Consider the following 23079-nt stretch of genomic DNA (forward strand, 5'->3'; position numbering starts at 1 on the left):
GAATGAGAGGGAGCTCTTCATGTGAGCTAATTGTTCACATACTGGTGTGCTAATGATTTCACCGTAGTAGATGGGTTCTCTTCTTTCAAGAATCTGGTATATGAATTTGTACATCCAAGTCTCAAAGTGATTAGATTCTTTAAGACCACAAACTTTGCTCAGAGGGTGATCAGGTCATCGACTTCTTAGGAGAAATCAAATATGTGTATTATCTTAGGCCTTCTCAAGAAATTTGATCTTTTATTGATCTACCACTTGGCATTAGCATGCCTAAGATAATTAGTTTTGTTCTCATTCCACCGCTGCAAGGATTTTTCTTCTGTCAGATCCACATACTCTGGAGTTTTTAGGAACCTTGAAGATTCTCAATTTTATCCAGGTGCAAGCTCAAAATAACCTTCCCATTTGCATCATTAACCGTCCTTGTTTTAACATCAAAATGGTTCGCACATTCAAACAGGGACTCGGGTTTGAGGGCTTCCATAGGAAAGGTGGAGACCCTAGATGTCTGCAGCATGTCTTGGTTGGAAGACATCTCGATCCTCTGTAAGAAAATGGCTTTGTCCACATGACCAATCTCCATATCCATTATTTCATCAAAAGAAGACAAAGTTGCATATGCTAGCTCCCTGTCATATTGGTATTTCATTTTTCCTTTGCTTTCGGAAGGTGTGGATTTCTCGGACATCTCAAGTTGCAACATGAAAGTTCCATAGAGTGAATACATCATTGGACAAGATTAGATCCATGAAAGCTTTGGGGTTTGAGTCTGAATGACAAATCTATGAAGGATAAGTGTTCAAAGTATGATTTAAATACTTATTGAACACTTTAGAAGGCTGAAAATGAATGGAACAACTTGTATTTTGGGTGAAAATGGACAAAATCAGGGTTTAGATAGTGAGTTGCATGTGGGTAAAAAACTCATTTTTACTTGGTGTAAATCTGTAATTGGGTTTTAGAGGAGTAAGGATTATGGATTTTCGATGAATTTGGATGATGGATTAAACATGGAAGATAAAAGCATGGAAAGGTACTTGCAATCTTTGAGGGAAGATCTCCAATTTTTCTCCATAAACAAACCAAAAACAAGCAACAAAGTATATACAAAAGCTCCAAACAAAAAAGAACATACGTCTTGCTCTGACTCAAGTTTGATTAATTTCAAAACTTCACTTTTGCATGCAATTTCTTTTTTTAGATGAATAACCTTTTGCATTTACAAGAAATGAGAGTTTCAAATTTATTATGTAACATGAAACAAAAATCTAGCGCTGTATTCAAACAAATGGATAATAAAGAGCAAAAGAATGCAACAAATAGGCAACTTGATCAAGAAATGCAAGCAAAATTGGAAGCTTACACTTACTTTGAGAGTGAAGAGAAAAAATTGGAAGAAGAAGTTGGAATGGACTTGTTCTCTCCAAAATTGGGTTTCACAAGTGTATTTGCATGTAAGGATCAAATGCCTTTGAAAGATTCAAACCTTAGCTCCAAATCGTGGTTTGTAGATGCAAATGCATGTGCAAGATGATCAAATGATGTTGTAAATGCCTTCCTAAGTGCAGATTGCACTTCTTGGAGTGACTTGCATGTTTGAAAATGTCTTCTCAAGGTAAATCAAGGTTAACAACCTGCATTACATGTGCACGAAATGATGCGAAGACTTACAAATGTCTTTCGCTTCAAACACTTTGGCAAAATGTGGTTTAGATGCCCTATTACATGCAACATTTTTGTATGGGATGATCAAATGATGGTTTATAACGCCAAACACATGCATAAAGTATACATTACAAGTGCACGCATTCCAAGTCTTAGCCAAAATTGGGGTTTGCCAAACATTTTTCATATTAAAAAATATGCAATGAAAAGCTAAAATCGGGCTTTGGAGGGCCAAATGCATGCAATGTTTTCCTTCAAAAGCCTAGATCGAGGTTCGAGGAATGCACTACATGTGCATGAAAACTCTTTACCTCAAAACGTGGTTTGGGAGAGCCTTTACATGGGCGTTTTTTGCCTTAGAATTGTAAATCATGGTTTGAGAAGACCAATACATGTGTTGGAGAAGACATGAATATGCATCCTTTGTCATTTTAAACTCAAATCAAGGTTTGAAAACTCGAATGCATGTTTTGCATAACCTTTTAAAGGCATAATGTGATTTGCAAGTGTATTTACATGTAATGCATATGCACGTATTTTTCTCAAAACTTCATCCCTTTGGCAAATTGTGGATTGAAGAAGGTATTGCATGTAATGAAAATGTATGCATTTGGATGCCTAGAGCAAAATTGGGGTTTGAACAAGTCATTACATGTTTTGAATGACTTGCATTACACAACCATGTAATCCTTTGGCAAATCGTGGTTCTAGGATGCCATTACATATTTGTATTTTGCTTGCAAATACCAAAATTGTGGTTTGGAGACCCATTTACATGTTTTAAAATGCAAGTGAAACCACCCAAGTAGTTGTTTTGATGAGAAACTAGTGGTTTGCAAGCCAAAAACATGGTTTGGAAGAGCAATTGCATGTATTATATTCAAAAATAACATGTAATTGGCTTGCATCACTTAAAACTTTCTATTTAGCAAATGTCTATTAAATTCACTTAAGTGAATCTCACTTTAAAGGGTCCATTACATATTTAGACTTACATATTTTACATATTATGTGTAAATATGCTTAAAAGGTGAAATTTTACTTAAATGTTTTAAATTAAATCATTGAAGTAAATCTCAACATCAAAATAGACTATAAAGTGCACTATAATGACAAAAATCACTTTAGTTGTAAATTAAAAGTCAAAAAGTAACTTTAAAACATAATGTAAAGTTATTTTAAGTCATATTTTTCAAAAAGTCCAACTCAACATTAAAATATAAGGTCAATATTTTAAATATGCAATTGAAGTTGCAAACCCCTCTTTTTGGACACTTAAACCACAATATCTTTCGACTAACAACTTGAATTAAGCCTTGAGATACCTCAAACCAAAGGAATGATCAAAAGCAAGGGATTGAAGGAAATAAAAATATAAAAACAATCCAAGCAAACACTTGAAAATGCAAAGGGACTTGAAGGTCTCAGGAATCAAGTATAGGCTAACCAACTAAAAAACGAAAAAGACTTGATGAGAACCTTCAATAAAATGTTTTATTACATGGATTGGTGACAATCATTTTATCAATTTTTCCAATCAATTAATGAGTTATCTCAAAGAAATGCAAAACTCAATTGGAAAATTTTTGTACTATTACCTCCATTTTGTGATGACAAAATGCAGGACAACAAGATAGTGGGGACCCATTCGTTGACCACCAAGAGTATGTCTCCAATTTCTTGACTTTGGGTGACTAAAATGCTAGGACCAAAGACCTACAGAATCCTCTTCATGATTGTGGTTCTGACTCAATTTGCATGACCAAATCAGACCTAGCTTCTTGGGTTTACAATGCTCTTCTAAGGACAATGGGGGACCCCTCACCAAATACAGTCACCATCTTTTGCAACTTTTTGAATCTTCTGACTTGGTGATCCTGAACGAGCTTCCTTGCTTTCTTGGATCTAATCTTTTCACCTATTGTCCTCACTATAATGGTGTAAGTGTTATTGACTATGCTCTTTCTTGTGCCTCTCTCATCCCCTCCATCAACTGCTTCACCTCTTCTCGTCCGCCCTTGGCCGACCACACTCTCCTTAGCCTCACCCTTAGGTTCTCCCCCCCTGCCACGATCTCCCTCCACCATGCTCCTCGCCCTCTCTCCATCAATGACTCCCCCACCCATAATTCCTTCTGCTTCATTGAGAGTGACTATGACCTCTTCGTCCACCACATTTAGTGGTTTCTCCCCCTGGATTCCTTCACTAATACTAAAGATGCTGTCTCCATATTTGTCTTGCTTGCCATCACTTTATAGGAGTTTGCCCTTCTTTCCATCCCCCACCGCTCCTCTCCTCTTTCTTGCATCCCCGAGTACAGTTCTTGCTCAATGAACCAGTGGTTCAACAAGAACTGCAAGCCCTTTCAGCACTTGGTCCGCTCTATCTTCACCACAATCTCCCCCTCTTTCACCCAATTGAGACTCGCCCATTGTAGTTTTCTTTGCTGCAAGAAGCGAGTGTTCATCACCTTTTAGTGTAGATCCCTCCTTGCCTCTCTCTTACAGCATCTGAAGCTCTTTTGACGCACCCTATTTCGTCGCCATCCTTCCCCTCCCTCCACTTTGGATTACTATTCCCTTGTCTCCCACACCTCCACTCTCTATAAGATCCCCAGCTAATCCCCTATCCATCTTACCCCCTACCATGTTTCCATCTTTTTACTTTCTCCAACTTGAGAGAGGCATTTAGATGCATGAGTTGTAGTAGGGTTGCCAATGAGAAAGGGTTCTAAGCTGAGCTCTTCAAGCTTAATATTTCAATTTTGGGTTCCACTCTCACAATGCTCTTCAATAGAGTGGTGTGCATTGGCTTTCCCGACTCTTGGTCATGTCACATTATCTATCTGATTCAGAAGACTGGCATTGTTTCAAACCCCGGTAACTACATGACTATCATGATCAAGCATACTTTTACCAAACTATATGCCAACCTGTTGAACACTATCCTACCGAGGAAGCTTGATCGACATCATTGTCAGGCTAGAGGACAAGTCAATTCTCGGATAGACTTTCAAACCATGGACCATATCTTGACTCTGTAGACTATCATTGAGGAGGCTCGATATTGCTAGCAAAAGTCTATTACTTCTTTGTAGACTTTTGCAAAGCTTTTGATTCTATTCCACGAACGGCTCTCTCTCAGAGACTTAGAGACATCAGGATTTCTAAGCATTTACTGACAACTATTATGAGACTATTTGAGGAGGTTGTGGGTAGACTTAGGACCCGACATGGTTTCTCTAACCCTAATTAGAGTATTATCTGTGTCAAGAAGGATTGTTTTCTCTCTCCTACTTTGTTCAACATCTACATTGATGAGCTTGAGGCTTTCCTCCAGGATGTCTCACTACTTGGTGATGGTTTCTTTTTACACTAGGTCTTGATCTCTATCTTACTGTTTGCCAATGAAATGATTCTTTTGGTTGGATGGTTTGGCCTCTTTCTATGACTTTTGCCAACTTGTTAATCTGGGGAAGACCCTGGTTATGGTCTTCAACTGCTTGAATACCTCACACCTTTACTCTTAGTTGCAGGGTGACGAGGTTGAGATCACTTCCTCATATGCATACCTTGGGATTAAGTTCTTTGGCCCCCATTTCAGCATGGGACCTTCCATGCAGCCCTAGGTTAATAAGGAGCTTGGTTCCTTGGTTGTGCTTGAGAGACAATGCTTCAAACACCACTTCCGTGACACCATGACCAAGTTGCCCCTTCTGGACTCCTTGGTTAGGTCATTCATTCTCTACAAGTCGATTATTTGGGAGCTCTCCTAGAGTCTGATTGGGCTATGGTTGAGAGAGTTTAGACCCTTCTTTCACACATCATGAGGTGTCATTGTTCCACTTCCCACAGTATCATCTTAGTTGAGTTTGGGGTTCATCCTTTAAGACTAGAGACTATCTTCGATTCTATCCAATTTCTTCATTAGCTTTGGTGCTTCACGGATTCCACTAAGGAACATCACAAGCATTCCTATCTTTCTTACTACTCCTATAAGGCAATCATAGCATCTGATTCTACAAGCAGAGCTCGTTGCTGGTTCACTCAGGCTACTACTCTTCTTAGTTTGATTAGGATTTTGATGGATCCCCTTCCTGGTGTAGGAGCACCTAGGGAATAGGCTAGTCCATTCAATTTTTGGCTTGTATATGACCCTAGCCATGTCGTGGAAGAAATAATGACTCCAAGGGGGGTCTAAGGTGTGTCTTAGAGTAGTTGATAAGGTAAGAGGTGTGTTTGGGCACAAGTTACATAGTTCTAAGGTGTGTCTTAGAGTAGTTGATTAGGTAAGAGGTGTGTTTGGGCACAAGTTACATAGTATTGCCAAGTTGGCCAAAATTGTGCATGACATGCAAACTAACCCCAATTTTCTTGGAATGATGTTAGGAAGGTTTAAAGATGACTAAATAGCCATTCTATATCAATTAGGAGTGTTAGTGAATTGAGAACAGTCAAAATGGAAAAAGTTGTGAAGTTGTCATTAACAACATTGAAACTTTGCAATGTTATCGTGACAACATTTGAGTAAGAATTTGGAAACATCAAGAATCGGTTATGGGTTGGTCCCAACAGTTTGGGCATGTCATGTGAGGTGATATAAAGCTATTCACAACCTTGGAAATGGGTTGGTTGATGTATTGAGAAAACTTCAATAGCAAACAAAGGCGAATTTTGTGCAATTTTACCACAGTTTTGTTTGCAACTCGATCATCTACCACTTAATGGATTGAATGAACGTCTTTTTCACTATGCATAGTTAGTTTACATTGTATTCTTGCTCTATGTGTGTTAGTAGGAATAGATAAGCAGTTTTGTTCAGTTAAATTAATATCGTCCCTTTGTTGCTAATTCATTGGCCCATTCAGGGTTTGAGGTTGAATAATGGCACTTTCTTAAAATCCCACCATGGAACTATCACAGCTCTTTGGGACATGAAAGTGCACTCATTGTACAGTGCAATTATCAAATTTGGAGGTGAGATGAAGCAATTTTCTATTTTTGGGGCTTGTCCTATATGAGACAGTAGGTACCCAATTAGGAGCAATCACAGTAACAGTGGAAAGATGAGTGAATGGATGGATTGGGAAATGTGATCAAAGAGTCTTAGAGTATTATTTGAGTGTGTAGGAGACTATAAAAGCGTTGACAAGGATTCGTGGAATCACTTCGCCCAGATCTAAGCCATGATAGGAGAACTAGTTCAAACCCTTAAGAGAATAGCTCAATTTGGGAATAGCGGTGTATAGATGACTTTGGGGATCCAAACCCTAAAAATCATAAAGTTCTTCCAAAAGGGTATTCTAATCAAGAATTTGTATTTGAACTTCTTTGGCAAGTTTTTGAGTAATTAGGCAAAAACCTAACTTGAAGGCCTAATTAGGCCTAAAAGGCTACTAATCGTAAAATATAGGGATTATTGAGATCGGTAGAAAAGATGTTGCAAGATTGAGTATTTTGTGCCGAGAGTGGTTGATCCAATTAGTCCCGATGCCCATCCATGCATCTTGAAGTTGGTCATGAACATGGTAAGGTTTGGAGTGAACTTACCTTTGTGAGTTCAAGGTAGTGTATAGGATTCTTCTCAAGGTTGGGGCTTGAATAGTGAACCCTAGTAAGGCTTGAAAGAAGGCCTAAGCAGGAGTACAAGTAATTAGGGACTCAGAGTGAAGATGTCCTTATCACTTCCCCCTTTTTAGTTCTCTCTAGATGCCCCTTCTCACCTCCTCCCGTCTTGACAAGAGCTGAATGAGCATGTTAGACTTGACATTAACAAGTAGTACATTATCAAAACCTAGAGGAATCCTCTAGGTCAACTCCACCTAAGGATGGCCTTCTATGTCGAGTACTACATGGATATCTAAGATAGGGTTATTATGCGCCTGTGGTAACTTATCTATCATTAGACCCACGCCCTCTGCATTTCTCTAAGATCCTTTAGAGTGGGCTCTCACCGGCTACGTTTGTAGAATGATCACCACCTTGATCATGAGGATAGGATTTGTCACCTTTGCCCATTGGGGGAGACTAAGTTTGAAACCCATTTTGTGTTTCGATGCCCTATTTACTATGAGATTAAAGGAAGGTTATACTACATGTTCAAAGAGTGCAGATCCCGCTCCTTTTTCAAATGCACTAATCAGCAATGTCTTGCCCTTTATTTGCAAGAAGCCATGTGGCATCCTGATCGCACTATTCAGCTTGTATTCCTGACTTAAAAGCCTTCAGATCAGCTCATCACCTCCTTCACTCCTAGGTCTCTTGCTTGTGGTGTGAAATAGCCTCTTGATCTTTCATCTGATCATGCCAAATCTGTGAGACCTCACAAGGGTCTTACTCAACAGCGCCACCTCCTCTCCAGTGGTTCCTCAACTCGTTCCAGGATGTAGATTTTCCCTAGACATTATGTTTCAGTGTTGGATTACTTCTCACCTTTGAGGAGTATTTAGTGGTTGCCTTCTCTGGTTTTGTTCTCTACTTTCTTGATAGCTCTCTCCGTGGACATTGTTTGGTGCTTCTGCTACCTATCATTGTTTGGTGCTTCTGCTACCTATTGTGGCCTTGTTGTATGTCTTCAGTCCCTTATGCCCTTGTCATCTCTTGTCGGACATTAATAAATCTTATGTTATCTTATCTCTAGTTTTTTGCCCATGTAGAGGTCTTATGCATGAAATAAATGTATAAAAAGAAGTGCAATTCAATTAGCAACAAGTTAGGAATCAGTCTTGCATAAAATTAGATGTAATTGCATAGTTTTTCATATTTTCTGCATAGGATAAACCCTACCTCCAAAAAATCATAAATTCAAGGCAGCTTCTCTATATAAGCATGATTGTACAATGCAACAATGGACGGCTTTGCTTGCAATAAAGTAATACAATTGATACTTCTATTCACGATGTGGTGATTCCTTCTTGAATATTGTGTCTTCATGAATTGATGCTACTTAATTTTTCATGACAATAGAATTAGTTGTTTATTGTGAATGATGCTTGTTGATCTTAGATTTCTGCGGTTTGTCATAATTGTTGTGAATTCCTCTGTTGTGATTAATTGGAGAGGCAATTTATGCTAGTGCATTCATAGTAATTTGTCTCGTGTGCGCATACATCTGAATGGTTGTACAAATCGATGAAATACAAAAAATCATTAAAGCCTTTGAGAAAAGTTTCTTGGACGATTGCATCTGCGAAGTCAGGGTTGTGTTGCTCCGGGCTATGTGGATTTCCCTTCATTCTCTCAAAGATTTAATTTGCAAAGTGTTGCGGTGGTGGCTTGTCCTTTTACATTTTGGTTCTGCAAATTTGTGTTGCTATCTTGTTATCCTACTCTCTTTGCATTTATTTTCAGTGTAGCTAATTAGAAAAATCATTGTAGTCGCATTAATTAAAATATGCATTCATTCATAAACAAAAGAATACAAAGATATTGGAATTTTGCCATCTTCTTGCTGTTTTACAGGTTTCATAATTTTAATTTCATGAACCAGCAAAGGCCTCCTCATGGACATTCACATTTATCTCTTATTGCACTACCGAGGTGATTGAGTAATAGCCTAAAGGATCCTTGGGATTGACTCAGGTCAATCTTTCAAGAGAGAAATCTGCATCAGATTTATGTTGTTGTCATTGCATAAAAATGATGCTAAACAAGTCCCTTAAGATGAATGCAGTGAACATCAGAAGAAAGTCATAAGACCATTGATTATGAGTCATAAACATTATTATAAGTAGGATAATTGTGAGTGACATTAGAATTAAGAGAGTGGTGTGTCTCTTCCATTATCACCTATCATGAGATATAAGACTAGGAATAAAAAAAAATTAGATCCGATTAAGCATCTATGAAAAGATATACTGCCAACACATAGAGTCAAATAGATAGATGAAGACAAGAAGGAAAGAAGCGGGGATGATCATGATAGACCAACGAGCAATGTAGTGGGGAAAGAGCCATCAAACAGTGAATAAAATTTGCCAACTCAGCTGGCAGCCACCTGGCAGAAATGGAAACATGGATACAAGGAAAGGAGATTGTATCATATAACCATCTAGCGGGGAAAAATATTGCCACGTAATCTATTAGTAAGACAGTGGTTTGTTCAAAAAACTTTACACAGACATTCCTTAGATTTATCTTATATTGGGAGTGATCACCAAAATTGAATGGAAAACATTTTTGGGAAGAATATACAAAATCACCATTAGAGGTTAAGGACAATAAAACAATGATAACCTCATCGTGGAAATTTGAATCAAAGACACTATAGTGGTAGCGGGATGTTTGGTGAAAAATATGAACCATTTTATCTTTATTTCTGGGCTAAATTTTAACATAGTTACTTACAAAGTATATGTTGGAGCAATACTTCCAATAAACAATTTAAGATTAGATTGAAGAATAATCTTCAACATATCAACATTTTATATCTACCAAGAAACTCATGAAAGTGTGAAGTCTTTCCATGACTCATAAGATTTTGAGAACAAGAATGAGACGTGCAACTCAAACTCTCCAGCACGTATTTCACCTTGTATTCACAAACTGAGAAAGTAAAATCAGCACAAAGTCTGCAAGCTACCTCTGTGCTTCTATGTTCTACAATAGCTTCAAATTTGACAAGTAACTCAAAAGACCAAATTTGGAAACAAACTATAACTCCAAACACAATATGAAGTCAACGTTTGCAAGATTGAGGTCAAATGCAAGTTGAACAAAGCACCAAAACTCACAATCAAGTTGAAAAAATTTCATCACATCACAGTTTGGATTGGCACAAAGTCTCTAAATAACTTGTCTCTTTCATTGGAAGCAATTTAATCTGCATCTAAGCTCAAAGCCTTAGAGTGCATATAGAAGCTGGTAGAGTTTTCTAGCATTAACAAAGGATGAAAATCGCAAGGAGCACCCTCCTTTATTTATAGGGAATGGGCTGAGAGAAAAAGGTGGGAGAAAGCCAACAAACTTTGACCTATTCCCTAACTAAATTTGACTTATTCAAAGGAGAAGTCCCTATGTACTTGACCTGCAATTTGATTATATGTGCAATGACTTTACATGTGTAATGATCACTTGCAATTACAATACGTTTCCCAATTACGTGTAATGTTTCAATAAAATGCATGATGAAAATAAACTAAGTGTCTAATAGGACATGGTTCCTATCATCCTCTATCAAAGGGGTCTTCCTCTCACTAGGTTGTCAAGTTCCAGAATTCTCCAAATCTATACTGGGATGTAATAATTTGTAGAAGATAGACAATTTGACCTTTGTATTTGGTGGCATCAACAAATCAATGATTTTTGTTCTCACCCATGGCTGAAAAAATGTTTACGATCCCTCCTATTTGTTTGCTACCACTTGCTTGGAATTAGTCTTGAAAGCATTCTATGCTCTCAATCATGTTCACACTTTTTCACCTCCTTGTAGGCTCTACATGTGGTTGTCTCTACTTCGTGTCACTCTTTAGTCTTAGGATCTGTTTGTAGAATAAGACCAATGTTATGATTTGTTGATTGGGTAGATCATCCAAGCAAACTGAAGAAGTCGTAGATCTTAATTCCAAGCTAGAACATTGCAAATTTGGAACTATGCATGTTGGATAGTCAAACCTTGACGGAAGGAATCAATTTTTTAAATGGGAAAAATGATGAATTTCGGGGTTTTTCAGGAGCACCGTAGGTGAATAAAATGCAAGCATTTGGTATCAAAATGAGGTGCAAGTGTGTATATAATATACAAGAGCTATTTCTTACTTATAGTTGGAGTTTGTAATTCCAATTACAAATTCCTCCTGCTTGTTGGCTGAACTTGTTCAACATTTCTCTTTGTGAGGATGAAATCCTTTGTAGAGGACATCGTCCATGTTGGTGACAGACCCAATCTAGAGGATTTTGGAGGCATCAATTCAAGAATCACATTGGGGCTTAATAGTGTTAGATTTATTATTTTTCAGTTATTAGAGCTGCTCATTGCCAGTAATTGTTTGCTGAGACAGATTGAGAATAAGCATTCAATTTATTGTTGTTTGAGGGGCCTTTTGAGTAAGTTGTAAATGTTCAAGGATGTGGGAACTGGAAAAATGAGACACTAGGGTTTTGGCAAGGTTTTGTAGTGTCTCGGGAGGTGTTTGGATTTGATACACTCATTCCTATTCATCAAACTGTCTTTGAAGGGGTGTCTGGAGTGTGTTATCCCATTTCTACATTGCTGGTTTTTAGATACCAGTGCTAGATCAGACTAAATACATTTGTAATGTCATTTCCTGAGCTAGGTTGTCTATATTTTCAAATATATAGTATCTATAATTCTAACATGTAATGAATTGTTTCAACCTTGTGGGTTTCATAAATGTTGTCAATTTTTGAATTATTTAATTTTTGCAAGTAATTTTTTTATCATACAAATACTCATTACTCTACTGTAGACCATCTTCTTCTCCATTGCAGCTTTGTGCAAAAGGCTTGGGATATGGTAAAATCCAAACTAGGGTGGGCAAGTCCAATATCATCCACCTTACAAGGATGGCTGGAAGCATGGCCAGCAAAGAAGAACAAACAAGTGTTCAGCTCAGCTTGGAGAGTCGTTCCATCCATAACCTTATGGGAATTGTGGAAAGAGAGGAATAGGAGGATCTTCCAAGAGAAGGAAGAAACATGGCCAAGGTTTGGATAGAGGCTTGAAAGGGCGATTGCAGAGATAATATCCTCTACATCGTCAGCACACAATGCCCAAGATTCAGTTTTCACTAGACATGATGCTCACTTACAATCTGGCTTCCCACTTATTAAGTACTGGCCCGTTCACGGGTGTATTGGGGTTAATCCAATCTCGAAAAGGGAGGAGTTATGGATACCTCCAAAGGAGGGATGGATCAAAATTAATTTTGATGGGGCTGCAAGGGGCAACCCAGGGGTATCAGGGTGTGGCTATGTTGCAAGAGATCATAAAGGCATATAATTGCATTTACAACCAAAAGATTGTCAAATGAAACAAATAATATTGCAGAATGTTCAGTTGCCAAGGAAGCTTTGGGATCAGGAGTAAAAATTGGAGGTCAACGTATACATTTGGAAGGTGATTCAAAAATTATCATCAATGGCATCAAGAAAGGAAAGATGGAAGCATGGCATTTGGATCAAAGTATACGACAAATCAAGGAGTTGTTGCTAGACTTTGAGGACTTTAAAGTTTCTCACTTTTACAAGAAAGCGAATAAAGTGGCGGATCGGCTAGCCAACTTAAGTGCCAATTCAACATTGAGTCCCCAATATGTAATTTGTGAGGACTTCCACCACCTTTGAGAGTAAATAAAGAAAGGAACTAGATGAACATTAGTGTAAATATCCCACTCATGGTACCGCAATTTGATGTCTGAAACAATATGATTTAGACTCACAAGGACATTAACCACCCCAAGGTAAGCAGAATTGATCATGATACCAAAGCGTCCCTCGCGTGTGTCAAAGAAGTGTCTGGTTGGTTTTGGTTGTTTTCTAGAGAGTTCTGAGGGTGTTAAATTCAAGCGGAAGTTAAGGAAAGGTCATTGTTTTTACAGAGACAAAAATGGAGGCGAATTTTGCTCTTGGTTTGGATTTGTAAATTTAGACTTATGAAGGTCGGATTTTCTCTACGGCAACTGAAACACATTTTCGTTATTAAGGACCCAAGCTTTATGAAGGGTGTTCAGCTGCTTTTTGGGCTAGAGTATTTGGACGATTTCTAGAGGAGGTGGCCTCTTTGTTCGTGGCACTTGCTCTTATTGGTGGGGGGATTAAAAGATGAAGTTCAAAGGGTGGTAGTTGCAAGTGTTGACAGGAAATGGCTTCTGGGACTGGATGAAATCATTGAACAAGCAGTTTTGGGGGTGGGAATTGAAATGTGCACCAAACCCTGGGGATTGATTGGCGGAGGCGATTCCTCTATCCAACCATTGCCCGTTTGGCCGTCTTCAAACCCCACAAGGAGTGCATATCCCAAAAGTTGTTGGGGGATGGAAATTGATCCTGGATTACATGGCTAAGAACATTTGGGAGCCAAAGGAGAAGGGGTGTGGTTTTATGAAGGCGATGGTGAGGAAAAGCACTTTGGCCCCTGGACAAAAACTCCGTCATCATATTGTGAAGAAATCTTAGCTGAATGAAGGGGTGTCAACTACAAAGGGGATTGGGGTTGATGCTTCTTTACTACTAGAGGAGGGAAAAGGCAAGGGCATGAGTCGTAGGTTGGGGCAGAGACTATCGGTAGAGGATGATCGTGCTACCCCAACATTTACTTGCGAGGAAGCGGCCAACCGTTTCAAGGTGTGGCTGACGATGGAGGTGGTGGCACTACTTTTTGGGTTAAAGTTTAGTTAATGTATGGGTGAGTGTATGTACTTTCAAAGTGTTAATACTCTTTTTTGTCTTATATTTACCTAATGGTTTATGTAGGGGGGAGGGTAGCTTTATATGTAAGGCTTGATGCCATACTGATATAATGTACTCTCTTTATCAATATTAACACAAACCAATATTACCAATCAAAAAAAAAAAAAATACTTATTACTCTTGTCTCTTTTATAAAAAATTACAAACCAAAAAATATAGACACAAAAAAAGGCACAAGTGGGCTGCATATTAAAGAGAATAATTAGTCTTTTTATTATTTAAGATATGTCCATCATGAAAAAGTTGTAAGAAAATAAAAATATGTAATAAAAAAAATAAAAATGAATGCTTGTATTTATAGATAGCTTTAGCTAACCTTCTCTTAAACCAAGTTGGAAAATAATAATAAAATGTCGGAGGTCACATGGTAATATGTTATATTTTGGGTTAAGAAGATGACCACTTTGTGCTTTCAAAAGTAACCCTCTGGAGAGCTCTTTAGAAAACTAGTTATTTTACAACTAGCTTTTAAGTACGAATAATATTTCAATTATCATATCATCAAATTTAGAGGACAGGTATGTCAAATTATACATTCAATTATGTCAAAGAATTTATTGAAGTTCAACATCTATTGATTTAAGATAATACAAAATGGCCACTTTTGACCCCTATTGCACCCCATATCCATGCATCTACGTTAAATGAAAATTTGTGTGCTGAACAGTGCAACACACATGAACATAACATAAATTATAGAATTTTCTCTAATATTTTTCTGTAATATTGATTTTAGTGTTCTTGCTTATATTTTAGCTCGTTCATTTTTGCAGAGTACTAGCAGTAAATTAGAGGAGAAAGATGAAGAGGAGGATTTGCTTGGACAAAGAATTAAAGTTTGGTGGCCGCATGATGAAAAGTAAGTGAATATTTATAATATTGCTCTAGAAACATTTTTTAAAGAATCTTGTGCACGATTTTCACATGGTATATTTGTGAGAAGCATTTGTCTTATATATAAAGATAAGAATTCAAACTCATTATTAGTATCTCTTATATAGTATTGAAAATGAATTATTAGCATGACTACATGTTCTTATAAATTGGATAATTTGTTTTCAATCTGTGTATTGCTACTTGGATTTGAATAAGATATGTTTACACTGCCCACAAAAAAAAAGAGCTTATCATGCTTAAAATTAGAATTAAAAGCTACTTCTATTGAATATGTGGTATTTAGTTTTCAGAATGCTTCATTGATTCTTTCTTAATTGTTCTTAGTTATATTTTCTATTTCTAAAAGGGTCTTGGTACATGAATTGATAGTTTTCTTCAAGATGATTTTTTCTCCAATGAATAAATGCAGTTGAAAATAGGTCCCCTGCGCAGCTAAAAATGATTGAGAAAATAAAAAATCTGGCATGAATCCAATCGCAGAGCTTTAAGGGAAAAAACAGTATATCTGAACAAGAGGGAAAAAATGAAAATGGAAACAATGAATTTATCAAATTCCCAACATAAGATGGCCAGTAAGAAAGGTAGTTGACACTAATGAGTAACAACGTGAAACTTCTGTGAATTCATGCATCAGCTGAAGTAACATGCCAATTTCATGTATAGCAATGATAAGTGTTGTAGTCCAGTATTATGCCAAGTTTTTAAAGCTGAACTCTATTCTCTTCTCAAAATTTCATGTTTCAGATCTTATTTTGTTTTACAATCGTCTTGCTTCGGATATTTAGATTCTTGGGTGCTCTAGAAGAAAACGCATGCATCTCCAAAATGAAGAGCATAATGCATAGATCATCTGCATTATGCTGCTCTGGCATTTTGTGTGCAATACATTTTTCTCTTTGTTATATTAGATTTGCTTGGAGCTATATAATGGCTTATAATGTGGCTAAGAGATCATATTCAATCATAACATTAACAATTGTCTCAACTTATTGTGCAGGTTTTATGCTGGAGTTGTGGACTCATATGATAACAAACAAAAGAAGCACAGAGTAAACCTTACGAATTTCTTTTGAGACTGAAAGCTTCTTTTACAAGTTACCTTCTCTTGCATTGTTTACAGTCGCAAAATCTGAAATTTCATGTTGTTGCAGATAATCTACGATGACGGGGACATTGAAAAACTGAACCTTCGAAAGGAGCAATGGGAACGTATTGAATCTTGATGGTAGTTCCATCCCCACGAAATTTTGTAAAACATGCTATAATATTTTTCAATGATAATTGTCACATATTCTGTAGATATTTACAACATAACGATATTGCAAGGAATATATCTCACAGTTACTCATCAGGCTATTTTACCTGTTGATGAAAGAATATTCTTTATTTATACTTGACAGCCTTTACATTGATGACAAAGCGAAGTAGATTCTTTGGATTCTTTGTTTATACTTGAAAACCTTTAAGTTGGTGACAAAGTAACCACCATTTTAGCAAATGGCCCTGCATTTACATGCTAGAGGCCTAGATTTAAGATTCACCATTTTCTAACCCACAAAACAACTCATTTTACCTTAACTTATATAGCACTAGATGATGTCACATAGAACCTACATTTTATGATAAAAAACTATTATTCTGATTGCTTTCGATGGTCGATACAAATGAATGTTTGATAAGTCTCCCTTTATGAATACTATGAGAGAGCTCAAGGTTGGCATGAGTATCTACTTGTTATGGATGGATTTACTACGATTAAGTCTGTAATTATAAGGCATGAGAATGAAATTGAATTCACACTTGTGCAAGATGTTTAAGCTGTGACAACATTTCAATCATATATGATATGCATAGCTTTGAACCATTGTTTGACATCAGAGATCAATTATTACTGGTTGAAACCATGAATGTTTGACAAGGAAAAGCAAATGATTATTAGATTGTCTATAATACAAAGTATTGATGGCTTTTTTATAAATAGTGTTTTATATTAATTTGTAAATAAAAGTACATATTATTTATTGGGAAAATAGTTCAATAATGATTTTATTAATGTAAATTAGATGAGATGAATTCATTAGTTATATGTTTTCATTCTTAATCATTTAATATAAGTGAAAGAGGGATTTCCGAACATAACTCTCAATATGACTTAAGTTAGATTAACAAAACTAAAATAAGATGAAAGAATGCTAAACCCTAATTATACCAAGGAAGTATGCAAGCAAGTCCTCTTTTATGCAATGTTCATTAACCTTAGATTTGAAATTTGATTGAAGTGAATTGATTGGATTAATTGATTAAATGTGACATTGATTGAGGAATCAACCTTGAAATTGAAACGATAATGATAAAGGAAATGTTAGCAAGTAGTATAATTGAATCTAACAATGAAGAATATAATTACCTTTGTAGATGCAATCAAATTTGATATGTAATCATGTATGTTAATGTAATAGTCTTGACTCAACACAAAGAAACTAAAAGGAAACTAAGTCATGTATGTTAATGTAATAGTCTTGACTCAAGACAACGAAACTAAAAAGAAACTAAGTCAAAACCTCATGAATGAGAGTATTTGAAAAACTTGAATGAAAGATCTCCTCCTTAGGGTCCAAACTTCACTACCACCTTGACAGAAGAATGCTTGATGTAGGCCTTTATATATTTACTTGATATATCATGAATGAGTGTATGTTTGATCTTGATATCTTGTGTGTTGATGGATTAAAATGAAATGACCAAGATCCCTTATATATTAGTTTTTGAGATTGCAAACACAATGAGTTGATTGGGGCATAAAATAAAACAATTTAAACACTTTGAGACAATAGAAGTTGCAGGATCAAAATTCCTCTTGGTAAAGGTCGATCTAGTCAACCTATAACTAAGGGTGTCTTGAGAAGGGATGATCCTGAGGGTTTAGGGAAAGTGCAAAAAGAAATAGGAATGATGAAAGCATTGGAAGATATGGTCAAAATGGTGATAAAATAGCACCTATGAGGACCATGCACAAAGAGAGAGAGAGAGAGAGAGAGAGAGAGAGAGAGAGAGAGAGAGAGAGAGCATACTAAGGAGGGCTGAAAGGTCTCAAACTTAAGTGCTTCCATTTTAAGATGGTACATTCAGCTCCAACTTTAGCAGGAGTATAGTCATACTTTTGGTAAAGGAAGAAAAAGAAGAGAGATGAAGAGACAAGGCCAGAGTGAAATAGAACATGTAACGCCCTGCCAAGGAACCCAAAAGAAATTAACCTAAAGTTTTCACTAAGTTTGCCAAACATTTTATTTTTTAAGATAATAAACAACAACAAATATAATATAGCGGAAGCAATAACCATGTATATAAACACAAACCATAAAACAAATTACATCACTTAAGGAGCTCATGAAGTTGAATCACATTTAAGATTAATTAATACTAAACCCAATATATAACAAATCCACATTAAAGAATAACTGCAAGTAGGAATCCATTTAAATAATATACAATTATCTCAAATGCCACTTGGCAATAATCACAATGCATAAACATCCATTGTACAAGTCATAGGGTATGAAAAGCTTAAAGAATAATACATAAAATAAATTACATCATCTCATAAGATCTCTGAAACCAACTACAATGCAATACAAGAATGTAATGAAAGGAAATACAGAACAAGGAACTCTAGCAACGACATCGAATTGTCGTATCTCAATGGTAAAAGTAAAAAGCACTACCACCTGACCTCGTGAAACTTAGATGCTCCACTCCTATCGCATTGAGGAGATAGTCTCAAGTCCCAAACAAGATAACAATCCCAAAAGTCAAATATAACATCTATGTCAAGGAAAACATAAAAGCAATCTATCTCAAAGGTATCAAGACACAAATGACATCTAAACCCAAAGGGAACAATGACACATAGGAAATCTACTACATAAGTGGGCAAGTGTTATTGCATGAGCCAACTCTAAGGTTACCCTAGCAGCAACTCTAGACTCTGCCCCCCTAGTGTCTCTATATGGCACCAGTATTCTTTCGTACAGAGAAGGCATACTAACAAAGCAAGGTCGCAACCAAGCATCCTCTCTACTCTCAACCTAGTCTATACTAGCACTCGAGGCATGGACGAGGAAAAACAATGACTCTTATTAATTCATTTTACTCTCGTTTAATGAAATGTTATCACTTATTAAAATAACCTACAATGGGTTACCCAAGCCTTTAGGGCTCCGGCCTTCATTGCAAGCCACTTCCCAGCAAGACATATAGATAACTTACCCTAAGCTCTAATAAAAGTAGAAGATCTCATAAGATAATAAAATACACATCAATTCTTAAACAAGCAACTATAAAGCATTGAAATATCACTGATCAAAAATCACAAGTTTCACCAATACAATCATCATAATATAACTGATCCAAAATTAAGTACACATATACAAAACCATGACATCACCAAAACAATAACTCTCGACTTCTGGTAGACATCCTAAAATTGGTCAACACTCTAAGTCAACCCCAAATCCAAGACAAGAAATCATACAACTGGCAGTGTAGTTTCATAGTTTTTGTTTGTTTTTGAAAATATACAGTTTGATTTAACAATAAGGTTCAAGTTTACATTTCGCTTTAGATTTTTAACTTGATTAAGTTTACAACTTTCCCATATAACTAAACCCATTTTCCCTTTTAAATCAGAACACACAAGTACCACTAACTTTTAAAAATAATAATGCCTCTATTAAATATTATAAAATAATTTAAATAATAATTATCGATTTATTAATAAAATAATATAATTATTAATAACCATAATTATTAAATAATAATATAATAAAAATTTAATTTAAACTTATTAAATAATATTTACTATTAATTTATAATAATTACCAAACTATACTAATTAAATAATTAATAAACTATATTAATTAAATTAATTAATAATTAATAAAACTATATTAAAAAGAAACATTGATTATAAAAAAAAAAATTAATTAAAATATTATAAAAAAAACTTAATAAAATTTTATACAAAAATCAGCATGTTTAAAGGTCATCAGCCTGCAGCGTATCTGCTCCTACGACAGCAGTGCTCTATTGCTACCGCAACAGTACTGCTATGCAATAGTACCAAAGATCATTGTCAGGAAATAAATGGGGAGGGGGGGTGGGATGTGGTGGCCCGCCTCCCTCCAATATTTTTTTAATTTAATTTAATTTTGTTTAATCAAAAATAAAACACAATCAAATTCTAGTTCCCCCCACCCCTACAATTTTTTTGTAAAACAATTTCCTTTAGAATTATATTATATATATAATAATATGGGGCCCCCCTACTATTTTATGGTTCTATGGGCGTATAATTACCATATAATTTTTTTAATAAGATTTCCTAAATTAAATCTGATAGAAGAAACACAAACAATAAATTGAAGCTGTATAAAACAATCTTGATTTCTCTTTCAAAACCAACTTTTATCAAAATATGAATATCTAAAAATTTCACAAAATATGGGTTTCTAATTCAAAATTCATATACAGATAATCTCAAAACAAAGAACAATGAACAATGAAATTTACAAGGGTTTCAACCAAATCAAAATTTCTAAAACAAATTCATCTAGACACAAAAAATACAGAGAATTCAAAGAGCGAAAAACTTTGCAAAAAAAACCCACAAGATCCTACCTGGATCTTATTCTAAAACCACAAATACACAAAGTTCGCAAGCAATTTCCCTTCTTCTTAAAACCTTCTTCTCAAAAATTGGCTCCTCCCAATCTCGGTATGGAGAAATGAACTCTAATTTCCTAATAAAGAATTTTTCTCCAAATTAGGGCTTTGATTGTGCAATCGCGTGAAACCCCATTTCCTTTATTACTTTATTATATTTTAATTTTTATGTGCAACCTTTTTGCAATTCAATTAAAGGGTATGTGCAGGATCATGGTGTGTCAAAAAGTGGCAATCTGAAAAATATGTAGTTCAGAAAAACCTCAAAGCATTTCAAAATCTATTCCAATTTTTTCCCACCCATCCTAATACTAAACCAAAAAATCAATACCCTTATAAGGCCTAGTATATCTTTAGATATCAACCCTACGTGGTCAACTTTAAAAACATCCCAAAAAATGTGTTTTTGGCCTATTCTTGTGTGTTTTTTACTTTAAACATATATTTGATGACTTTTTTTCAACCCAAATTTGATGAAACAAAAAGGGTTTCTTAAGAATATTCTTAGCTTTTGATAAATGTAATATCTGTCAAATTATAAGTTCAGTAAGTAATTATTACTTATTTTTTAATGGAGTTAAGTATAAAGTGATGATTGACACACTAGTTGAAAAACAACTATAACTTTCAAACAGTACAATATTTTTCAAATCTACAAGATGCATCACATTCTATGCTTCTTCTACTATAAGGGAAAAAAAATTAAATAAAATTTTACAAAGTTTTGAATTAGTTAAGGTGGTCATACATGAGAGTTTTTTTAATTCTAAAAATAGTATATTAGAGAATTCATAATTAATTATTTATTCAGAATAAAAATTTCCAAAAATATGCATAACATGTGGACATGAGTCTAATTCTTATATCTAAAATCTTTTTAAAAAATATTACCATTTGATTTTGATTAAGGTGGTCAAACATAGGTCTACTTCTTATTTTTGTCTTGAATGTTTCGTTCTATTGCATTAAAATTTAAAAAAATTGACCAATCAATTTTAATTTTTCAGATAAGACCTAGTAGTTTAGAAACTAAATTCGATTTCTTAGATATTCTTTTCTCTCAACATTTTGATAGAAATATCATAACAAGTTGAAAATTGCACATCAGGTTGATAGAACCTTGATTTTTTTTTTTGCATTGCCACTTAAGGGTATAGTTTAGTTGACCATGATCCTCCACATACCCTAACATGTCTTTATTAAATCAATTTCTTTCTTTCTTTAATTAATTCTTGAGAAATTTTTTTGATCAAATATTTATTAGCTTAAATAATATTAATATTTAGAGTTTATTATAAAAATGAAACTCCTAAATATATATTATTAAATTAAATAAATATGATTATGCCAAAATTAGAACTTTGAATATATCTTTAAATTTAATTTTGTTATTTCATTAATTTCTTAATTAATTAAATATAATTAAATATTGAATTTTCTTTATAAATTTCTATTAAACTAAATCATTAAATACTCTTTTAGTTTGACTTAATTATAATAGAAAATTATCACAGACCCCCAATACTATATACGAAAACTCATTATAAAATTAAAAATACTAGATCAAACTCAAGGGTCAAAATCACAAATTTATGCCACTTGATAAATTCAGAAAGGGTAGACAACTCAAATACTTGTCCTACTTTCTAGGACAATTGGCTTAAGGTTAGGATTTCGACTCAAGAATTATCTCTGCTCTTTTACCATTGAGATATTGCAATAGGGTATGCTCATCCTCACAATGTAGCAAAATCAATACCCAATACTTGCAATCTGCACAAAATTCAAGCATGTACATATACATATGTTCTAAACTAAACAGGCAATGGTGAGGAGTGGTGCATCGTGCAGATCCTGACTAGTAGGTGATTATGACTCCATCCCTCAACCATATCAGAAACATCATACATAAAGTAAAACATATAGGTACACCATACACGCAAGTATGGAGTAAGTATCCATAGAAAATACATATAAATAATACATTTAACAAGGTAACTCATCATATAATCAACTGAGTATGAAATCATATTCAAAATTCTAGAAAAAAAATGTCACTAATCATCAAGTATAATCATAAAGTTGGCCTAAAAGAGTTCAGCAATAATAACTAAAAAGTAAACTAGGGGTAGGTACTACATCCACCCCCTTAGACTTAGGCTTACACTTGAAAGCCTATAAACAAGTAGGGGTATAAATCCAGTAGACCAAATGCATCCTCCCAAGTAGCTAATGACTCATTAGTAGGAACCCATTCGACCCTTACCTGCTCTATGGTTTGACCCCTAAGGATCAAATCCCACTACTATAGAATACGAACTAGTTCCAAAGCGAGTTTTCCATCCTCCACCTGTAACATATTCCAACC

General features: G+C 35.2%; 1 protein-coding gene across 2 annotated transcripts in view; it reads left to right on the forward strand.

Moving 5' to 3' along the window:
• The window catches only part of LOC149565124 (sister chromatid cohesion protein PDS5 homolog A-like), a 246144-nt gene extending 229510 nt beyond the window's left edge, over positions 1–16634 (forward strand). For both annotated transcript variants that reach the window (XM_089818670.1, XM_089818671.1), the window contains 3 exons: positions 14867–14952; positions 15988–16039; positions 16142–16634. In XM_089818670.1, the coding sequence (XP_089674796.1) occupies positions 14867–14952; positions 15988–16039; positions 16142–16213 (210 nt within the window). In that variant the 3' untranslated portion in view covers positions 16214–16634. The remainder of the gene's footprint in view (positions 1–14866; positions 14953–15987; positions 16040–16141) is intronic.
• The last annotated feature ends 6445 nt before the right edge of the window (positions 16635–23079 follow it).

Source organism: Cupressus sempervirens, chromosome 3 (genome assembly GCF_028749045.1).
Source record: "Cupressus sempervirens isolate cs-2001-9-10 chromosome 3, ASM2874904v1, whole genome shotgun sequence".
Classification (NCBI taxonomy): Eukaryota; Viridiplantae; Streptophyta; class Pinopsida; order Cupressales; family Cupressaceae; genus Cupressus; species Cupressus sempervirens.